Below are 18,618 nucleotides of genomic sequence, written 5' to 3'. Positions count from 1 at the left end.
ATTCCTGTTTTTTACTGCTCTATTTAGATAAAATAACATGTCTTGTCCCGCATACGTGTGTTTAGCTAAGTTTTATCCCTTGTTGAAATATTGCATCACACGATAATGTTATCAAAACAATGTTTATAATGACGGTTAGATATAGCCTTGTCTGAACAAGAGGGTCCAGTTAATCCAGTACTGTCAAAGTATTGCCATTTATTTTCGGACAGAGGGAAGATCGGTCAATTGTTGATATGAAACTATTCCAATAATCAAGCTTTGTCACAATCCTGCAACTTCAGCTTAGAACGAAGGTACTTGGAATGATGAAGATGGCTTGGCATTTTATTTGGAATGAAGATGAATTGATTATTTACTTGGAATGAAGAAGGCCGTTTTATCTATTTGGACTGAACATGGCTGAAATATCTACTTGGACTGAAGGTGACTGGATTATCTACTGTGAATAATGATGACTGGATTATCAACTGCGGACGAGGTTTATGTACATGTTGTTGCTTTCACTAATCTGTTCGTTTATGTTTAAAGAACATCATGATTCTTAAAAAACAAATTGGAGACACATATCGCACTCCTTTGTAGCATTACTGGTGAAGATTTCTATACATTGGAAATTATTGATGTCATCTAGGGAAAAGGTAAAGAGAGATACAAACAGTAAAAACACGCTGACAAAAAATGACAAATAATCACAATATCAAATAAAAAGCAACATTACAAGGCCACCAATTCAATGTTTATTTATTTAGCTTTTTTTTCAGAACATTACCAAACAGGACAATGGTAAATACTAGTATCATGACCTATCAAACTAACGTTTACAAATATACAACCTGGCATACATCTAGGTGTGTGGTACAAGCGATGAATACATGGATGCATCAATGCTCCACAACCTGCAACTAAGCACAAACATAGCTGTATCTACAACCAAACGTTATCACATCGTATGTAGGTAATAAAGCGGGAATTAAATAATAACTCTCATAAATCTTATTTAAACTGGTTGCTAACCGCAGCAACTGACTATCTGAAATTGGAATTGGGGAATATTTTTTATCTAAATGTATGAGCTATTGTCATACAGCATGGTGATGTAGTGACCCCTCATTACTTAAAGGCATCTCGGCCAAATACGGATATTTTTATACTCATTGAGTATATTGCACGGTATCGCAGATATATTATTTATTCATTAAATTATATAAATAGGTTTTCTAAATGGTATTACTTCATATGTAAATATCCATAGTTGCTTCACGGGTCTCTGCCCACCACTATAAGAAACATACATACTCAAACATTATTCGTCCATTAAAATCATACTCTTACACCTACTCATGGAGCGGGTCTGACAGTATTCAATTGTTATAAAACATGTTTATATAACCATGTAAAAGAAATTAAATTGGTCTAACCACTTTCACTGTGTACAATACCATTACACGTTAGTTGTAAAATTGAAATATCCTAGATGGAATCAAAATGTCCATGTCATATAAATTAACGCCATGCCATCAATAAATGTATTTTAGTGGCATCGATGTTGAAAGAAAAACGTGGCATTAGTAATCCATCTCATAGGTCCCGCACCAACACACCGGTGTGCTGGTACCACATTTGCATATTTTGCAACATACTAATCAATGGTGATTTTAATAGTAAACTGACTTACATCTGAAATTGCCATGACAACACTGAGACAACATTAAGATAAATACGATATTGTATTATAACTATCTCGCAAAAATAGTAACTCAGTTTGTGTATTAGAATATTTCTCTAAACCATTCCGTATAAAAACTATCTTGATATTTCGATCTGATGGTTTTATTGACAATCTTTGTACATTACGTTGATATGAACATTTAGGATATGCTATTGAGGCAATTACTGACGCTTTCATTGCGAATGTTTGGTGTATAAATACACCCCGACCCCCATTGAAGACACGGCAGACACAAGACCCACGAACGTCAAGAATCCACCGACACTTGGCGAGTTCCTCTCCCAAAAGGTTGTCTCGAACGGCCTAGGTTGTACCGTCTGTAAATATAGGGAACACGAAGCTTTAATAATGATAAAATAGCGATTGTTTGTTAAAATATCTATCTCAACAACTTACTAGCTCCAGTTATATGCACGGGACGACCAACTCTCAATCGTTGAGTTAAATTTATGCAAATATATTGATACATTTTTCAACAGAAATGATATGAATTTTATCTGACAATAACCAATGCGTTTAAAGTATATGTACATTCAATGGCAACACAATATACATTGCAATGAGAAAATACTGTTAAATTCATTATACGATGAATTTATTTTATGATACACAAAAAGAATAATCGATATTGTGAAATTTAACAATACCTTATGTTCTGGTTCTGTGATCCAAATCTGATTCTCACTAATTTTGCCAAGCCGATGCAGGATCTAGGATAAAGGGGAGATAACTCGTTTATTAATTCCATTGATATCTAATGTGATTTTATCGATAATCACAAACAAAAGGGTTGTCATGAAATACATCCGATAGCATGATAATCAAACAGAAAATGTATACACTCTATATTATAAAAAAAACCATTCAGTAGTCATTAAATATTTTTTAAAAGTAGTTAAATTGATAAAGTATATCAAAGGTCTCAGAAATTGAAAATAGTGTAAACATTTTAGAACAATGCATACGCAAATAGATCGATTAAATAATAACGTTCAAACCTCTGATTAATAATGGAGCCCCATATAGTATCACTAGTTATATTTGATACATAGAAAAAATGTTATTTAACTTTTGAACGAAACGAAATATAAGTAAAATTCATGCTTCTATGAAGTATCAGCAGTAAATACAGTATACATGTGCAAATGCCAGATGCTATTTACCTCCCTTGCAGATCGTTCTCCGGCCTGTATCGCACCGTCCATGTACCCTGACCAAGCTGTGGCGGTCTCGGTCCCCGCAAAGTGAATCCTGTCGAACGGGCGGCGCATCTCCCTAAATAATGATGTTATTATGTTCTCTTTTAACACGGCATCATGAATATAACAATAGGTGTGGGAATTTTTAGAAATGCCATCCAGTTGAGGTTTTAAAGTTCATAAATTCGTCTTATATGTTCTAGAAAGCAACCAAATCACCATTCGCTTTATCTTATCTTGGCTAGTTTATGACAAGAATTACATTAATTGGCGGGGCGGTTAACGAGATAATTTTTTTACTGATCGGTCTAATTCAGGTTTCTATTTCAAAATACGTTACCACAGTCATTATAATGCATATTCCAACCTTACTTGGCTCTTTACATACGTAAATAAAGAATTTTTCCCCCCATGGGAAACCCCTGGGAAACCCATCAATCAGACGGCAGTATTCACGCACGTGATTTAAGACACGAAGCCATGCTTCCCACTTCATAATTCCTTCAGCCGGCCGTGTTTACGGACGTGTTTTGGTGTCTACGGGTTCCAACTACAACAGGCGTTGTTTGTACCCATACATTTACGTATCCTTTATAACTAGTTAACTTTATTTTGTTTTAATTAAGCTTTTTGCTTTATTTTGCGCCGTTTTGCGACCAGGCTCCGGCCACGTGTTCGCGTTTTTGACGGTTTGTTTACGTTGAGATGGAGACTCCTCCTTCTCAAAGGCGCTGTCCTGGGGGTCATTTTTTTGAGGCTTCCGACCCCCACCCTTACTGTCCTGGCTGTCGGTCTTGCTCTCTGGAGCAGCCGTGTGAAATTTGCCGTGCCTGGCAGCCGACTCCTACCGGTGGTTCTCCCCGCCCGCGAGGGCGTGCAGGTAAGTCGGGTAGGAGGGGCGGTAGGGGTGGGGCGAGGGCTAAAGCTAGGCCTAAGCCCTCGGAGAGCACCAGCGGAATTCCGACCTCTGTCGAGTCTTCCCTGGGGTTCGTGTCGGCGGTTTCGACCCGTACCGGGGCCGCTGGGAAACAATTTGTTTCTTTGGACCCGCACCTTTCTCTCACCCCGCCTTCCGTTTTGTCGGTCGACGTGGGTGAGGGTTTGGGCTCTGTCCCGGTCACCACGGTGACTAGGGGACAGGGGGGCGGCCTTCTCTCCCAATTTGTGGTGGGAGGGCAGGTGGCCCAACATTCCCTTGGGAATATTAAACAGGCCAGCCATGTTGTGTCAGCGGATGCTTCTGTTGGTGGCCTCCTGCCGGTCCGCTCCACTCCTGAGGGTGTTGGTGTTGTCGGAGACCGGCCCCCGGCAGTTTTGTCTGCTCCCGGGGTTCCTTGCATCCCTGATGTAGCCCCTGGCGTGGTGATGGCGTCTAGCACGCCGTCCACCACTGTGCAGCATTTGCTGCCCGGTCCGGTGGTTAGTGATGCTTCGGCCTCGCTAGCCTCGGCTGGATTTTACGGTGGTGTGAGCACTGGTGTAAAAACCTATGCTTCCAGCTCTATCCCTTGTGCCTCCTCCCCAGGTTTTCCTATGGTAGGTGCCAGCGCAGCTGCGTTTGGTTTTGCCGGTGCACGCTGCTCCCCTGGTGGGGCTTGTTTTACTGGCCCTACAGGTTTTGGCCCTGCTGTAGGTCAGTCTGGGTGGAGTTGGTCAGGTCAGCCAGGTGTGGCTTATGGCGGCGGGTGTGTAGGTGGCCCTAGGTTCCCTACCCCGCCCCCCCAAACCGGTCCTGCCTCCGGTTTCGGGCATCAGGTTGGTGGCTCTGTTCCAGGGTCCTCCCTGGTTTATCCCACCTATTTGCAGGGTGGGAATGGAGCTCATTGGGGTCAACAGGCTCCTTTTTATGCTCCGCCCCAACCACCGACCGCCTATGGGCAGTCTTGGGGTTTCTCCCAGCAGGGGGCTTTTCCAGCCGCTCCCCCTCCACCCCAGGGTGGTATGGGTTTCCAGCCTGGATATGCCCCCCCCGCCTTCTTGCCTGCGGCGATGGGGCCCCCCCTCCATCCGCCACCGAGCCGTTCGCGCAAGCGTTCGCGCTCCCGGCCAGCTTCTGCTGCCGGTTCAGTCAGGCAGAGACCGCGTGATGCTAGGGCTGCTGGTCGTGCTGCGTTGGCTCGAGCTCCTATTTTGGAATTTGAGTCTACCAGTAACTTCCGCTGTCCGGTGTCAACTCCTACCTTACAGCAGGTTCCAGGGTCTTGTGGTCCTGCTCCTGCTGTTCCTCAGGGACTATCGATTGCCCCGATAGTTCCCTCGGGTAGGTCACGTTCTCTTTCCCCTCCTCGCACCCCTCCCCGGAGGGCGACGTTGATGGAGGTGGATTCGGCGGGTGCCTCTCCTAGTGATGAGAGGGACGTTCTTCGGGGCTCTCCTGGTTGCTCCAATTTTACGGAGACTCGGGATGAGGATAGAGTCGGCGAGTTTACTGACTCTGATTTAGAGTCGTTGGATTCGTCTGGGTTGGACTCAGAAGGCCCTTCTGATGTGTCCCAATCCCGGCCCCGAGATGCTGATCCGGTGCCTCCAGAGGTTTCGGCTTCATTTCGCACTTTACGTGCAGAAGTTATGAAGCTTCTGGGGGACGGGGTTTGCCCACGCCCTTCCACGGATTCGGCCGTCCCGGAGCGCACTTCGCTCCTTCAGAGCATGTTGCCTCCCCTAGCATCTGCCTCCTCGGCCTCTGCTAGGTCTCTTGCGGAGGGACGAGGCGTGGCTTCGTCCCTCGCTCAGGTCAACGCTTTATTAAAGCAGAAGGTGAGCAAGGCTCGCAAGCCTTTTTCCCTCTCGGCTTTACAGGTCGTGGTTGCGGACATCGCAGATTTAGCTGCAGATACGTACCGCATCCACGACCCAGTCTTGGCCCCTAATTCTGTTTCCCTTGAGAGGGATCTGGATAAGTGGCCGGGACGCTGTGTTGACCAGGTTGTGATGGGGCCTAGGGAGCACTCTAAGTTGGAGCGTCTCCTTAGGCTGGCTCTCCATGTTCTGTCCTACGCAGACTGGTTTACTTCTGCGTTGCTGGCTGCGAGCTGCAAGTCGGTGGAGCAGCTCCCCAGCAAGGTTGGACTGATGGAGCGCCTCAGCCAGGCAATTTGCAAGGCACATCTTGATGCGATGGCCTTACTGTCGGCTGCCATGTCACACCTTGTTGTTGCCCGCCGGTTGTCGGTCCTTTCTGGACTGCCAGTCGGCGATTCCTATCGGGCTACCCTTTTGGAGGCTCCCTTGACTGGCGAGGATTTGTTTGGCGGGGTCCTTCCCTCAGTGCAATCTGAGATGAGGTTGGACCCGTTTGCATCTGAGGATGCACGCCACAATTCCGCAGGCAAGGGCGCTAGCAGGAAGAGGCAGGCTTCTGGCTCCTCCAGGCGTAGGAGGAAGAGGGCAAAGACGACTGCTTTTCAGCAGCAGTCTGCCCCTCCGACTTCCGCTCCGGCAGAACGTCGGAAATCTTCCTTCCGCGGTAGGGGTTCCCATAGGGGTCGAGGCAAAGGCAAAGTTTCCAGAGGTAGGAAGGGTTCCTGACTCTTCCTTGCCCTTGCAAACTCCTTGTCCACTGTCTGTGGCCGCTCCCACGTCCTTGGGCGCGGGAGGCTCCGCCGAGGTGGTTTGGGAAGGGCTAGATTGGCCCCTTCCGGACTTGCCAGTAGGCGGTCGGCTGTCCCATTTCGTTCCTCAGTGGAAAGAAATCACTTCAGACAGTTGGGCCCTAGGGGTTGTGTCCAAGGGTCTCTGCATCCCGCTTCTTCGGGATCCACCTCTGGCGCGAGAGCCTATCTTTTTCCCTTCTCCTTCCGATCCGGGAAAGGTGGAGGCTCTCAGGTCAGAGGTTCAAGCCATGATCGCGAAGGGCGCGATCGAAGAACTTTCACGGGACCAGTGGTCTCCAGGGTTTTACTCCCGGGTCTTCCTCGTGAAGAAGAAGTCCGGTGCCTGGAGGCCTATTATCGACCTCAGTACGTTCAACACGTATGTCGATTCCCCGCACTTCCAGATGGAAACGCCACGGCGCATCATTGCGTCAGTGCGTCCAGGGATGTGGGCTACGTCCATCGATCTGAAGGATGCTTACTTTCACATCCCGGTCAGGAGGTCGGCCAGGAAGTTCCTCAGGTTCACTTTCGAGCAGAAGGTTTACCAGTTTCGCGCTATGCCCTTCGGCCTCACTACGGCCCCCTTGGTTTTCACCAAGTTGTTGCAGGTAGTAGTGGGGCACCTCCACAGTCTCGGGGTAGATGCACACATCTACTTCGACGACTCCCTGTTGCTCCAAGTGGATCCAGTTATCCTGTCCCGGAGCACGAGGTCGGTTCTGGGCGTTCTGTGCCGCCTAGGGTTCATCCCTTCCAGGGAGAAGTCGGAGGTTCTCCCCTCTCAAGATTTTGTTTTCCTCGGTTATCGGTTCAGAACCGATCTGGGGTTTGTCCTTCCACCAGTGTCCAAGTTCGAGAAGGCCTCTCTGTTGGTCTCCGTTCTGGTCGGTGTGGAGCGAATTCAGGTCCGATGGTTCCTTCGGTTCCTCGGTTACCTGAATTCATTGGCGGATGTGGTTCCCTTGGGTCGGCTTCACATCCGTCCGCTCCAGCTGTTCCTTCTGTCAGTTTGGTCTCCGGCGTCTCGACAGTGGGATGTGTACATTCCTCTGCCGGAGTCGGTGAAGGAATCAGCTCGTTGGTGGACTCTCAAGAGCAATGTCTTGGCAGGAGTTCCTCTGGTTCGGGCATCTCCTGCTATGACCCTTTACACCGACGCGTCCATGACCGGTTGGGGTGCATACCTTTCCGGTCAGACGTCGGCGGGGGTGTGGTCAGGGGAACAGCTTTCAGAACACATCAATGTTCTGGAAATGCGTGCTGTTCTGTTGGCCCTTCGGGGTCTTCGACCCTCCCTGCAGGGCAAGGCCATTTGTCTGGCTACAGACAACTCCACTGTGGTGGCTTATCTGCAGCGCCAGGGGGGCACCCGTTCCCCGGCTCTGTGTGCTTTATCCACCCAGGTCCTGTTGCTGTGTCAGGAGATCAGTCTCGATCTCACGGTGAGGCACCTTCCAGGTCGTCTGAATGTTCTGGCCGACACTCTGTCTCGGTCTCGGAGCCCGGTTCTCACCGAATGGACCCTCAAGCGTTCGGTGTTCCGGTCTCTTTGCCTGGTTTGGGACAGACCCCATGTGGATCTGTTCGCCACGGCCCTGAACTTTCGACTCCCTACATTTGTGTCTCCGGTTCCAGACCCTATGGCCATGGCGGTGGATGCTCTATCCCAGGACTGGTCGGGAATGTACGCGTATGCGTTTCCTCCCTTCAATCTGGTGGGCAGGGTGTTGGAAAAGATCCTTCTACACCCTTGTACTGTGTTGCTGGTTGCACCGCTCTGGCCTCGACAACCTTGGTTTCCTCTGTTGCTTCGGCTGTCGGTGGACTTCCCACGCAGCATCCCACCCCTGTGGGATCTGCTGTCTCAACCGAGGTCCCGACAGTTCTACTCGGGACCGGAACGGCTCCACCTTCACGGTTGGATGCTATCTCGGGAAGGCTCACTCAGACGGGCTTTTCTCGAGAAGTTGCAACTCGCATCGCAGGATCACTTAGACCTTCGTCTTCCGCCGTCTACCAATCTCGATGGTCCGCATTCGGTGATTGGTGTGTCGGACGGTCGATTGATCCAGTCTCTGCCTCTGTTCCCGTTGTAGCTGACTTTCTTTTGTCTCTGTTCAGGGACAAAGGTCTGTCTCCGGGAACTATTGCAGGCTATCGTTCAGCCATTGCTAGTGTGCTGGCTTTCTATGGTAGCAAGTCAGTGGGCTCGGACGCTTCATTGTCGGCTCTCATTAGGGGCTTCTACATTGAGAAGCCTCGTTCACGGCAATTGGTCCCTAGGTGGAATTTAGCACTTGTGCTAGATTCCTTGTTAAGGGCGCCATTCGAGCCCCTCCAGTCGACAGATCGGAAGTTTCTTACTTTCAAGACTGTGTTCTTGATAGCCTTTGCTTCCGGTCGCCGCAGAAGCGAGATTCATGCTTTCAGCAGATCTTCTTCTTGCCTTCGTTTTTCGGCTGGCCATTCTTCGGTCTCGGTGACCACTGATCCCTCCTTTTTAGCTAAGAACCAGGTTCCCGGTTTCACCCCAGGGCTTGTGGTTATCCCTTCTTTGGCTTCAACTCTGGATGGGGATTGTCCTGATCGCCTGCTCTGCCCAGTTCGGGCCTTGCGTTACTACTTGGCCAGAACAGAGGGGGGGGCGGGACACTCGTCTCGGCTGTTCCAGTCTCTCCAGCCCGGTCGCTCTGATATCTCTGCAGCGACCATCTCACGCTGGATTGTTCAGACTGTTCGAGCTGCGTATGAGTCGGCAGGGGATCAGTCCTTGCGGGTGTCAGGGGTTAGGGCTCATGAGGTTCGCGCTTTAGCTACTTCGTGGGCCTTATTTAATGGTTCTTCTTACGCTGAGGTCATGACAGCTGCTGTTTGGAGGGGTCATTCTACGTTTACGGAGTTCTATCTCCGATCTTTGTCGGGACAGTCTGACGGATTGTATTCTTTGGGCCCTCTTGTGGCTGCCCAGTCCGTTGTCTGTCCTCCCTCTTCTTTTGCATAAGCCTCATTATGTCTTCTCCGCGTGATCCGGAACGCTGGTCGTAATCAGGCTTTGTGTCACAAAAGGAAAGGGTATTTTGAATTTTTCCTCCGGGGGTATGGGTCCTATTGTTGGAACCCTTCATCGCTCCACGGAGACACCACTGCGGTAAGTCGAATTCGCATTATAATGACTGTGGTAACGTATTTTGAAATAGAATTGAGGTTTCTCTTGTGAAACCAATTTCTATTATAAATACTTACCACAGTCATTAGGTGAGTTCCCTCCCAGCCTCCCCTTGTCTCCTTGGCTCTCACTTTTTTGGGCTTTGGAATTATGAAGTGGGAAGCATGGCTTCGTGTCTTAAATCACGTGCGTGAATACTGCCGTCTGATTGGTGGGTTTCCCAGGGGTTCCCCATGGGGGGAAAAATTCTTTATTTACGTATGTAAAGAGCCAAGTAAGGTTGGAATATGCATTATAATGACTGTGGTAAGTATTTATAATAGAAATTGTTTTCACAAGAGAAACCTCAATTTCATGTTTTTTAACAACGCGACGCCCTCTTGCTTCTTTTGCAGGTCGTGATAACTGACTGTCTCATCTGCGTCGTTATCATTTAGAATTAAGTATAATGAGCATTTTACAACACCTTTGAAAGCCTGCGTTAAATGTTTTGTAATGAAATATATTATACTGCTTTTCAATGAATATATTTTAAACGACACAATAACCAACACACATTCAAAAATAACTAAACTACATGAACAGTTTTCCAGACATTGTTTTTAGAAGGCTTGTTCTTTCTTGATTTAATCGTTAACGTAAACAAATTGTAACTGTTAATGATAGCATTTGGTGCTCTCCCTTGGTTAGGACCAGGTAACATAATATTGCGTTCAACCTATGCTTTATTGCATATTCGTAGTTACTGCAATATAACAAATGAAATATATATTTCTTATCCTAAAAATTGCATCAATACACACATGTCATCATATAACCCTGAAAAAGATGTTTTAAGACACTTGTTTCATAAATTAGAATTTACTTACTTTCCAAACTTGGTAAGAAAGCCTGGTGGCATCATTACAGTATAACATCCACCTGACCATTGTTCGGCGAGCCAGTTATGTTCCTCATAGTGGATAGGCTGGAGTTAAGGAATCAATGAAGTCTAGTCAGTATTAGGGTTTCGGCAACCTCTCGATATATCGCAATATTTTACTTTGTGATAATCACATTTGATGCCTTTTGACATAGTGTATATTTGATATTAAGGAGAAAATAGTGTTACCTATTTCTGTTTCATTTGTACTAGATGACAAGGTTTCCGTTACAGTTTTGTCGGTTTAACAAGAATGCGTCGAGTCATATCGTGAAACAAGCATATTATGCAATTTGTTCAATTTTAATAGTACGGAAACTAACACCCGTCACTACAAAACAGGAAATATATCTTGATGTAAAGTAACTAATAAGGTGATTGCATATTGTACCATTATTATATCAGAATTGCATTCTCCAAGGCTACGAATCTGGCAGTACAGACGAAGTTTAACTTTTGTATGATATCATTCATCCAATGTATTTACAAAATATATCATTTCCTGAGCAATATCAGAGTATGTTTCTGTTTCTTTTCATGAAAGGATCTTACGCTTTCATACTTACGTGCAGTGCTTTTTCTGTTTTGAATACTTTTGAGTACATTTCAGAAATTCTCTGCTTTCTGTCTTCTGCCGTCAGGTTACATAACTTTTTGGCTTTATCAGCGAGAACAAACCTAGTAAAATATTAACACTTTCCCCTATACATTTAAATTCTTAGTGATACTCTAAATAATAAACATACAACAAAGGAAAAGAAGCTGCAATACAAGTAACTAATGCATAGATAGGCTCGATTTAAAGTCGGCTTTACCGACAAGGCAACCGAGCATGTGGCAAAATTTGCTTATATTCACTACCTTCTGTTTCAATTAAATGTTAGAAGGAGAACGAAAACATTATAATTAGGTATTGAACAAAATGTTTAGGATTAACTTAATAATACAAACTAGCTATAGCAACGATTGCAAAACGACTTATATGTACCAGCCCAGATCTAGTAAGTGTTTATCGTTAACGTTTTCTTCCTCTGAACAAATAATTTATCTTATGACCCTTAAATAAATTAAAAAGCAAAACTTCGCATGCATTTCTAAAGGAAAAATACTCTGAGTAATGATTAAAAGACAGACATACGACATGAGAGCGGGCTTGCCGCCTTCCGGTTTGACGTCATCCAGAGTGTAATTGATTATTGAGTCGTCATCGTCAATCATCGCTGATCCACAGTAACCTGTTAGGAATCAAGATCATCTCTCAATATTCGAAACATCATTTTTTTCTCAAAAATGAATTTGACATCATTTTGGGATTTCGATTAGCGTCTATTTTTTCGATAAAGCAATTGCAAATACACCTAATTTGTTTTAAATGCGTGTTTTAAAGGATACATGTTTTTCAGATTTTTTATTAAGAATTGTGTATTGTGTACATATTATATATACATATCATTTTGTACTGTTTTTTTCTGTCAGGCTTCATAAGAAGGTATGATTTACCTTGCTCCCGCCAGAACGGTTTACTATAGTAGGTAAAGGTTTTGATCACAGATCCCATGGGCACTCTCTGTATCATCTGATTACGTAGGGTAGGTAGAGGAGGGTCAAAGGTTATCTTACTTTGTAGTGGTAGAGGTACGGCACTTATCACATAGCTGGCCTGAAATTAAGATGGTGTCATTGTCATTATGGACACTTAAACGTAGTACTCAAGTAAAACAAAGAAACTGTAAAATACGGATTATATTTCAAGGATAACATAGTAGAGAATGTTACTTAAAATTTTCCAAACATAACATATCAACATATGTACCATAAACATGTAGGTACCAACACAAATCATTATACATATGCCTTGCTATGATTCAGGGCTGGGACAGGCCGGACAGGCGATATAATCGCTCATAGAACATGCATCAAGCATATCGTATTGTACACAACACAACATGAAGAAAATGCCGTGTTATCAATTATCAATTATCAATTATTCCTTATTTGAAAAAAAACATAACGTTACGTCTTTCCTGGCTATGATGTTTGAAATATCCATTCCTATCGCAAAATTCTGAAAAGTGCATATCATCAATGTTGTTTCCCGTGATTAACCAAGATGATCTATATCTTATATAGATTATATAGACAAACTCTGTTGCTCAATCCTTTTGTTTAATCAATAAAATATATTTGAAATGAAATGATCTAATCTGACAGTGTCCACCTTATCACAGCTGACGCTGTGACTGCTAAGAACAGTCTTCTGACTGTAGATTGTATCGTGCATATGACTTACTTCGTTATTCAGCTCGTGTAACACAGACATTGTCTGTTTTCTAGCCTTGATGATATCTGTCTAAGAATTAAGATTCATTAGTAAAAAGAAATCACTAGTATAAACCTGATAACATGATCACTGCTGTATTAATGTGCTTTACCTGATATTTGTTGCCGTGGATGTCAATGACCTTCACAGTACTCTGCTCCTGCTTGATCTGACAGATTGGTTTCGACAGTAACACCCTATCTGAAATAATGACAGGAAAACAAAAGTTACATATGAGAAATTTGTTTCAACGATGTTCCTTATATAATGTTACATTGAACTTGATGTAATGTGCTTTGCAATGTATGGAAAACATTAAAATCCATTATATGATATTGTGATTGTAAATCATACATGAAAAAGTACAGACCTATACAATTTGCAAAGACATATTACCATTCAAACACAGGGTATATTTTTAACAACACTGATATCGAAACATATCACTTACAGATAGTAATATGATATTTGTCCAATGAATACTGCTTGAAACCATAGTATCTTAGAAACCTAACAGATTTAAAGTGGTTATATTCAGTTACATTCCTGTTACTATTTATCGACATATAGTACATGAATATACCACATATCAAAATAAGGAAACAACTATCGCAAAGGACAGTATGCAACACCATTTTTGTATAATAAGTTATACAAACCCTTTCCGAGCTTCCTCGCTATATGTTGGCTGATTTGTTGTGAACCGCCGACAAATTTCCGCTCCTATTCACGAAGAACATGGAGGGAAGAGAACCAAGAGATGTGACGTTTTAGCACATACTCAATAGCATGGAATTAACGTGCTTTATGACCTAGGCCACTGTATAAAAATGCATAAAACTTTGAGCATGATAGGTCATTCTGCATTGACGCCGGTACTTTGGATCTTTACAAGAGTTTGTAAATATTGTCTGTAATCTTGACAGCACCGTTATCAAACGTTTAAAGATCGTGCTCGTGAAAGTAGATCTGAACTTCACATACATTTGGATGTGTAACTGAAAAATTGAATCAAACAACAGAAACCATAAAAGAATTAGTTCGATTCGATGTATTATTACATGGCTACATGACATTACCTGTCCCCCATTAGACGTTGAAAATATGCGATGTGTTCCTCCACACTGTCTGACGTACCACAGAAACCATAGCAACGAACACTCGTACGGCTCTGACGTCACATTCAGGTTCACGAACCCTGTTGCGAACCTCTTCACAGCACTGCAAGAATGGAGACATTCACTAACTATATCATACATACAACTATACATAGTAATGTAAGTATACAGTCTTTTGCTTTATTATATTTGATGTTTTTTGCATAATTGTAATGAGCTGAGAGACTCGGACATTTCAAAATCATGTACATGGATATTTTCACTCCATTGTACATATATATTTATACATAGCTGAATAGATTTCTTAAAATGTCACAAAAATACCATAATGCTGGAGTTAAGTGTGTTCGCTGTTTACAGTACCTCAAAAAAATAGATGTACGTTATATGTAATAACCCTTTCAATAGAGATCTATCAAGTACATGCAATACGTATCTTTTTACGGATATTTGACCTTATAAAGATCGAACGGTTACAAGTTTAAACACATTTACGATTTGAATTGTTTAGATGTTAATGTGCTTTAAAGTATCTTCTAATAATCTAATCTTGATATCAGAATCAGAACAGAATGCTATACATGCATTCCTTTTAAGGATCTAGAATTTCAGTTCTCCAATTTAATACACTAAGAAAACCACTACCATATACTCAAAACATATATATTTTGTCGGCAATAAGTAGCCAAAAATCCTTGCCCCTGTTACGTTGCCTATATTAACCATCGGTCCTACCGTCTGTCAATTTATCATAAATTGATATCAATATTTACCTTTGTGAAAAAGAAGTGATATAACAATGAAGATGACCTAGTAAGGCACGTGGAGAAATATAAGGAGATAGGAACTTACGCTGTCCAGGCGTATTTATTGAGGAATTCTTGGACTGTCATATTATCCCATTCCTCCGCGTGTGGTGCATCCCATGGCGCAGCCTCCGGTATCTGTAATACAATGTACATTCAGCAAACAATAACGCAATTGTGCCACCATACTAGAAAATTCAATACACACACATAGAATATTGAATATATATTTTATCCTGATAACATTCTAAGAAACCTATGTTTTATTCAGAGTGAAATTCCAATCCTTTCAATTCTATTTAACTGAACAATTATTAGAAACTAGCTTAACGAATGTTCCAGTTTAGAACAAATAAGAAAATAATTTCTAACAGTAACTTTATTTTGACATGGTTTTCTAATGACTTTTGGAATTACCTCACTGCCCATCTCATCTACGACTCTAAAGACTTGGAGGAGATCCAGATGTGCCAAAAATCCTCCCATGGGCGGGAACGACCCTTTAAATCGCCTGCTGCTTCCCTTTAGTGTAGAGTAAACCACACGAAACATTAACAACATTACCAAATCTACATTTCACAAAAAGACTCATATAAACTATATAATGCTATCAAACCAGATTTTATAATCCTAAAATATCCAATGGGAAACTATTGCTGTAACATTGCTGATAACTTTACAATTGATTTGTCAGTGGTGACAGCCATGAGTCAGAAGCAGAAAGGTCGAGTTTTGACATTTGTTTTCTCTATACAATATGTCATAGGTTTAACCACAGTCCGTCTCCCTTATTAGAGACTAGACGGTGTCATAGATGATTTGCGGAGACAGTTTAGAATAGCAAAATGTGAACGTGTCACCAAACCACTGGCTAAATAGTTGGAGTTACACATATGTGATTACACCTATATAACTTGTATGTTATAGAATATGGTAAGACAGCCACGCTAGTTGTACTGTACGTCGATGAACGAAATCTACAAAACCAATCTCAGTTTAGAAATTGGTGGTATATGGGTTAGTGGCGCTAAAGGCTGTATACATGATTTATATACACATCGTTCTATACTAGGTAAACACACGGTCCATTGCTGTTACCTTTTGCCCTGGTTATCCAATAATCTGTACGATAAACTGTGCTATTTTTGTACATACATGAACCTTTTGCACGCCTTTCGTAGCTAGGGAACTGACCTTCCTGTAAATAACAAGATCCTCCACCTCATTGGTCAGGTACGTTTTGACACCAAATTCATCCGCCATACGTAACAACAGGTTCTGCGTAGGGCCAACATAGGCCCCTCCGACATCTACGTAGTTGATGACGTCATTCTACAATGTGAGAGTAAAATGTTTATTTTTTATTTTTTGCATAATTGTTATTCTAATTTTACTGGAAGTCGTACATAATTTAAGACAAATCTTTACAGATGTTGACTTTTATATTATTGATTTATATCAAAATTGAAACTTGAATCAATTTCGGTTCGTAAAATGTTTGATTAATATTATGACCCCATATTAACATCCAATAAGGGGCGGAATGGGTAAACATGTTACCGTCCCCCTGACTGCCTGCAGAATTAGATGCAAGTGGGCGATATGTCTCTACTACAACTGACTTAACTTGATTAAATGTCAGCTGTCTAGAGTCGAGACACCGGTCATTTACACTCATTGTTTTTTTACAAAGGAAATGGAAGTTTTTGAAAGCTCGCAAAATAAGGTTTCAATTTTTGTTTGTGTTCAAAACAAATTTAGTCTTTATCATTCATACCAAACTGGTGAATCTTATTTCGAATATTAATATTATTTAGTTTAAAAACAATTAAGTAAATATGTCAAAATAAAAACACAATTGCCTTCTTCCTACATACACGATTGTGTTATATCATGACAGTAATGAGGAACATATTCAAAAATTTTGTATTTATATTATTGTACGCTGTGATTTTCCAAATAAAATTACTTTTAAATCAATTTCACTATTAAGTAAAAAGGAAATTGACAATCTCAAAAGTGTTGAAAGACATTCTCAATGTCTTCAATTAAAAACTACATTACCAACAGAGTTTGTGTTTTATTAGCTATAATACAGGGGGCTACATTGGTGTCTGTGCTCATCGAGCACAGCCGGTGTTGAAAAACAGGTTTCAGCTTGGAACGTTTATCACGATCCGACAGTAGAAACCAATCTAAACCAAGACAGATCTCTTCAACTGGATAAAATACGTGACAGGCCCAGAGTTTTACTTAGAGAGATATTCCGTCGTTATTGATTTAGATGCAGAAACAATCGAGGTCTTGTACCGACATGTATTCCCCTAATACGGACGGAGCGCAGTGTCAACTTCCGCTCCATGAAATTGATGGAAGGCTTTGCCGCATTTTTCCTTGACAGGTACGTAAGTCGCAAACTACAAATTAATGTTCGTCAATGAGCACGCGTTGTGTATTCCGCATAAGGACAACATGTCGAACACAAACCGTCCGTATGATATTAGATTTAACGACGTACCGAAGTCGTCTAACATTGACAAGTATAACAGTTCTATTATCATGTCAAGTAACATACACGAAAACATTTATGGATTTCAGCATAAAATTGATTTTAAAATCTTCATGGTTAAACATCATATTAAGTGATCAATATATTACGTGCTTTTGAGCGTTGCGTTAGGCCACGTTTAAGTTTTATTACGAATAACATCGTGCGTAAAGGCTTCATTGGAATCATTATGAGAGAAATATCTTGATTATATCACATCGGCGTTAGAGGTATATATTTTACCAGATATCTATGATGAATGAATTTCACATTCGTCAAAATGACCCTATTTACGACAATGGGATTGCAGTGTCCGAAGGCATTTTGTTGGTTTTGCAACAAGCATCACAACGAGTGCCACAATCGGTACCGCTCCCGGATTTCCTGTTGAGCGTGTCTTAGGGATTTTATTTTTTATTTAGCTTTTGTTTCGTTTTCACACCATTTCTTTCTTTATTTTAATAACCAGTTCGAGTCGGTTTAGACACAACAGTTTATTAATTTTACCTCTGTTAAAGGTTCGGATAGTTTGGGATGCTTTGCCACTACTTACATGTTTAGTATATGTCCGTCCCCCAACACGGTCTCTCGCCTCCAGCACAACCACGTCCAATCCCTGTTCGTGTAGCAGCTTAGCAGCCGCTAGACCTTAACAAAAATACAATTAATATAGCGATGACAAACATACAATTAATATAACGATAACAAACATACAATTAATATAACGATAAAACACATACAATTAATATAACGATAACACACATACAATTAATATAACGATAACAAACATACAATCAATATAACGATAACAAACATACGATGAATATAACGATAATAAACATACAATCAATATAACGATAACAAACATACAATCAATATAACGATAATAAACATACAATCAATATAACGATAACAAACATACAATTAATATAACGATAACAAACATAGAATCAATTTAACGATAACAAACATACAATCAATATAACGATAACAAACATACAATTAATATAACGATAACAAACATAGAATCAATTTAACGATAACAAACATACAATCAATATAACGATAACAAACATACAATCAATATAACGATGACAAACATACAATTAATACAACGATAACACACATACAATCAATATAACAATAACAAACATACAATCAATATAACGATAACAAACATACAATCAATATAACGATAACAAACATACAAT

At 41.9% G+C, this 18,618-nt stretch overlaps 1 protein-coding gene across 2 annotated transcripts in view; it reads right to left on the bottom strand.

Moving 5' to 3' along the window:
* Window positions 1-728: 728 nt before the first annotated feature.
* LOC110440759 (amine oxidase [flavin-containing]-like) overlaps window positions 729-18,618 on the bottom strand; it is a 45,967-nt gene continuing 28,077 nt past the window's right edge. For both annotated transcript variants that reach the window (XM_021483931.1, XM_021483990.1), the window contains exons 3-16: window positions 17,961-18,055; window positions 16,054-16,191; window positions 15,277-15,381; window positions 14,906-14,997; window positions 14,015-14,156; window positions 13,595-13,658; window positions 13,048-13,136; window positions 12,116-12,275; window positions 11,754-11,850; window positions 11,182-11,293; window positions 10,563-10,660; window positions 2,896-3,007; window positions 2,380-2,442; window positions 729-2,049 (exon numbers count right to left, since the gene is read on the bottom strand). In XM_021483931.1, the coding sequence (XP_021339606.1) occupies window positions 1,906-2,049; window positions 2,380-2,442; window positions 2,896-3,007; window positions 10,563-10,660; window positions 11,182-11,293; window positions 11,754-11,850; window positions 12,116-12,275; window positions 13,048-13,136; window positions 13,595-13,658; window positions 14,015-14,156; window positions 14,906-14,997; window positions 15,277-15,381; window positions 16,054-16,191; window positions 17,961-18,055 (1,511 nt within the window). In that variant the 3' untranslated portion in view covers window positions 729-1,905. The remainder of the gene's footprint in view (window positions 2,050-2,379; window positions 2,443-2,895; window positions 3,008-10,562; window positions 10,661-11,181; window positions 11,294-11,753; window positions 11,851-12,115; window positions 12,276-13,047; window positions 13,137-13,594; window positions 13,659-14,014; window positions 14,157-14,905; window positions 14,998-15,276; window positions 15,382-16,053; window positions 16,192-17,960; window positions 18,056-18,618) is intronic.

Source organism: Mizuhopecten yessoensis, unplaced genomic scaffold (assembly GCF_002113885.1).
Source record: "Mizuhopecten yessoensis strain PY_sf001 unplaced genomic scaffold, ASM211388v2 scaffold213, whole genome shotgun sequence".
Taxonomy (NCBI): Eukaryota; Metazoa; Mollusca; class Bivalvia; order Pectinida; family Pectinidae; genus Mizuhopecten; species Mizuhopecten yessoensis.
Note: the sequence above shows the minus strand (reverse complement) of the source record. Positions and strands in the feature narration are given on the sequence as shown.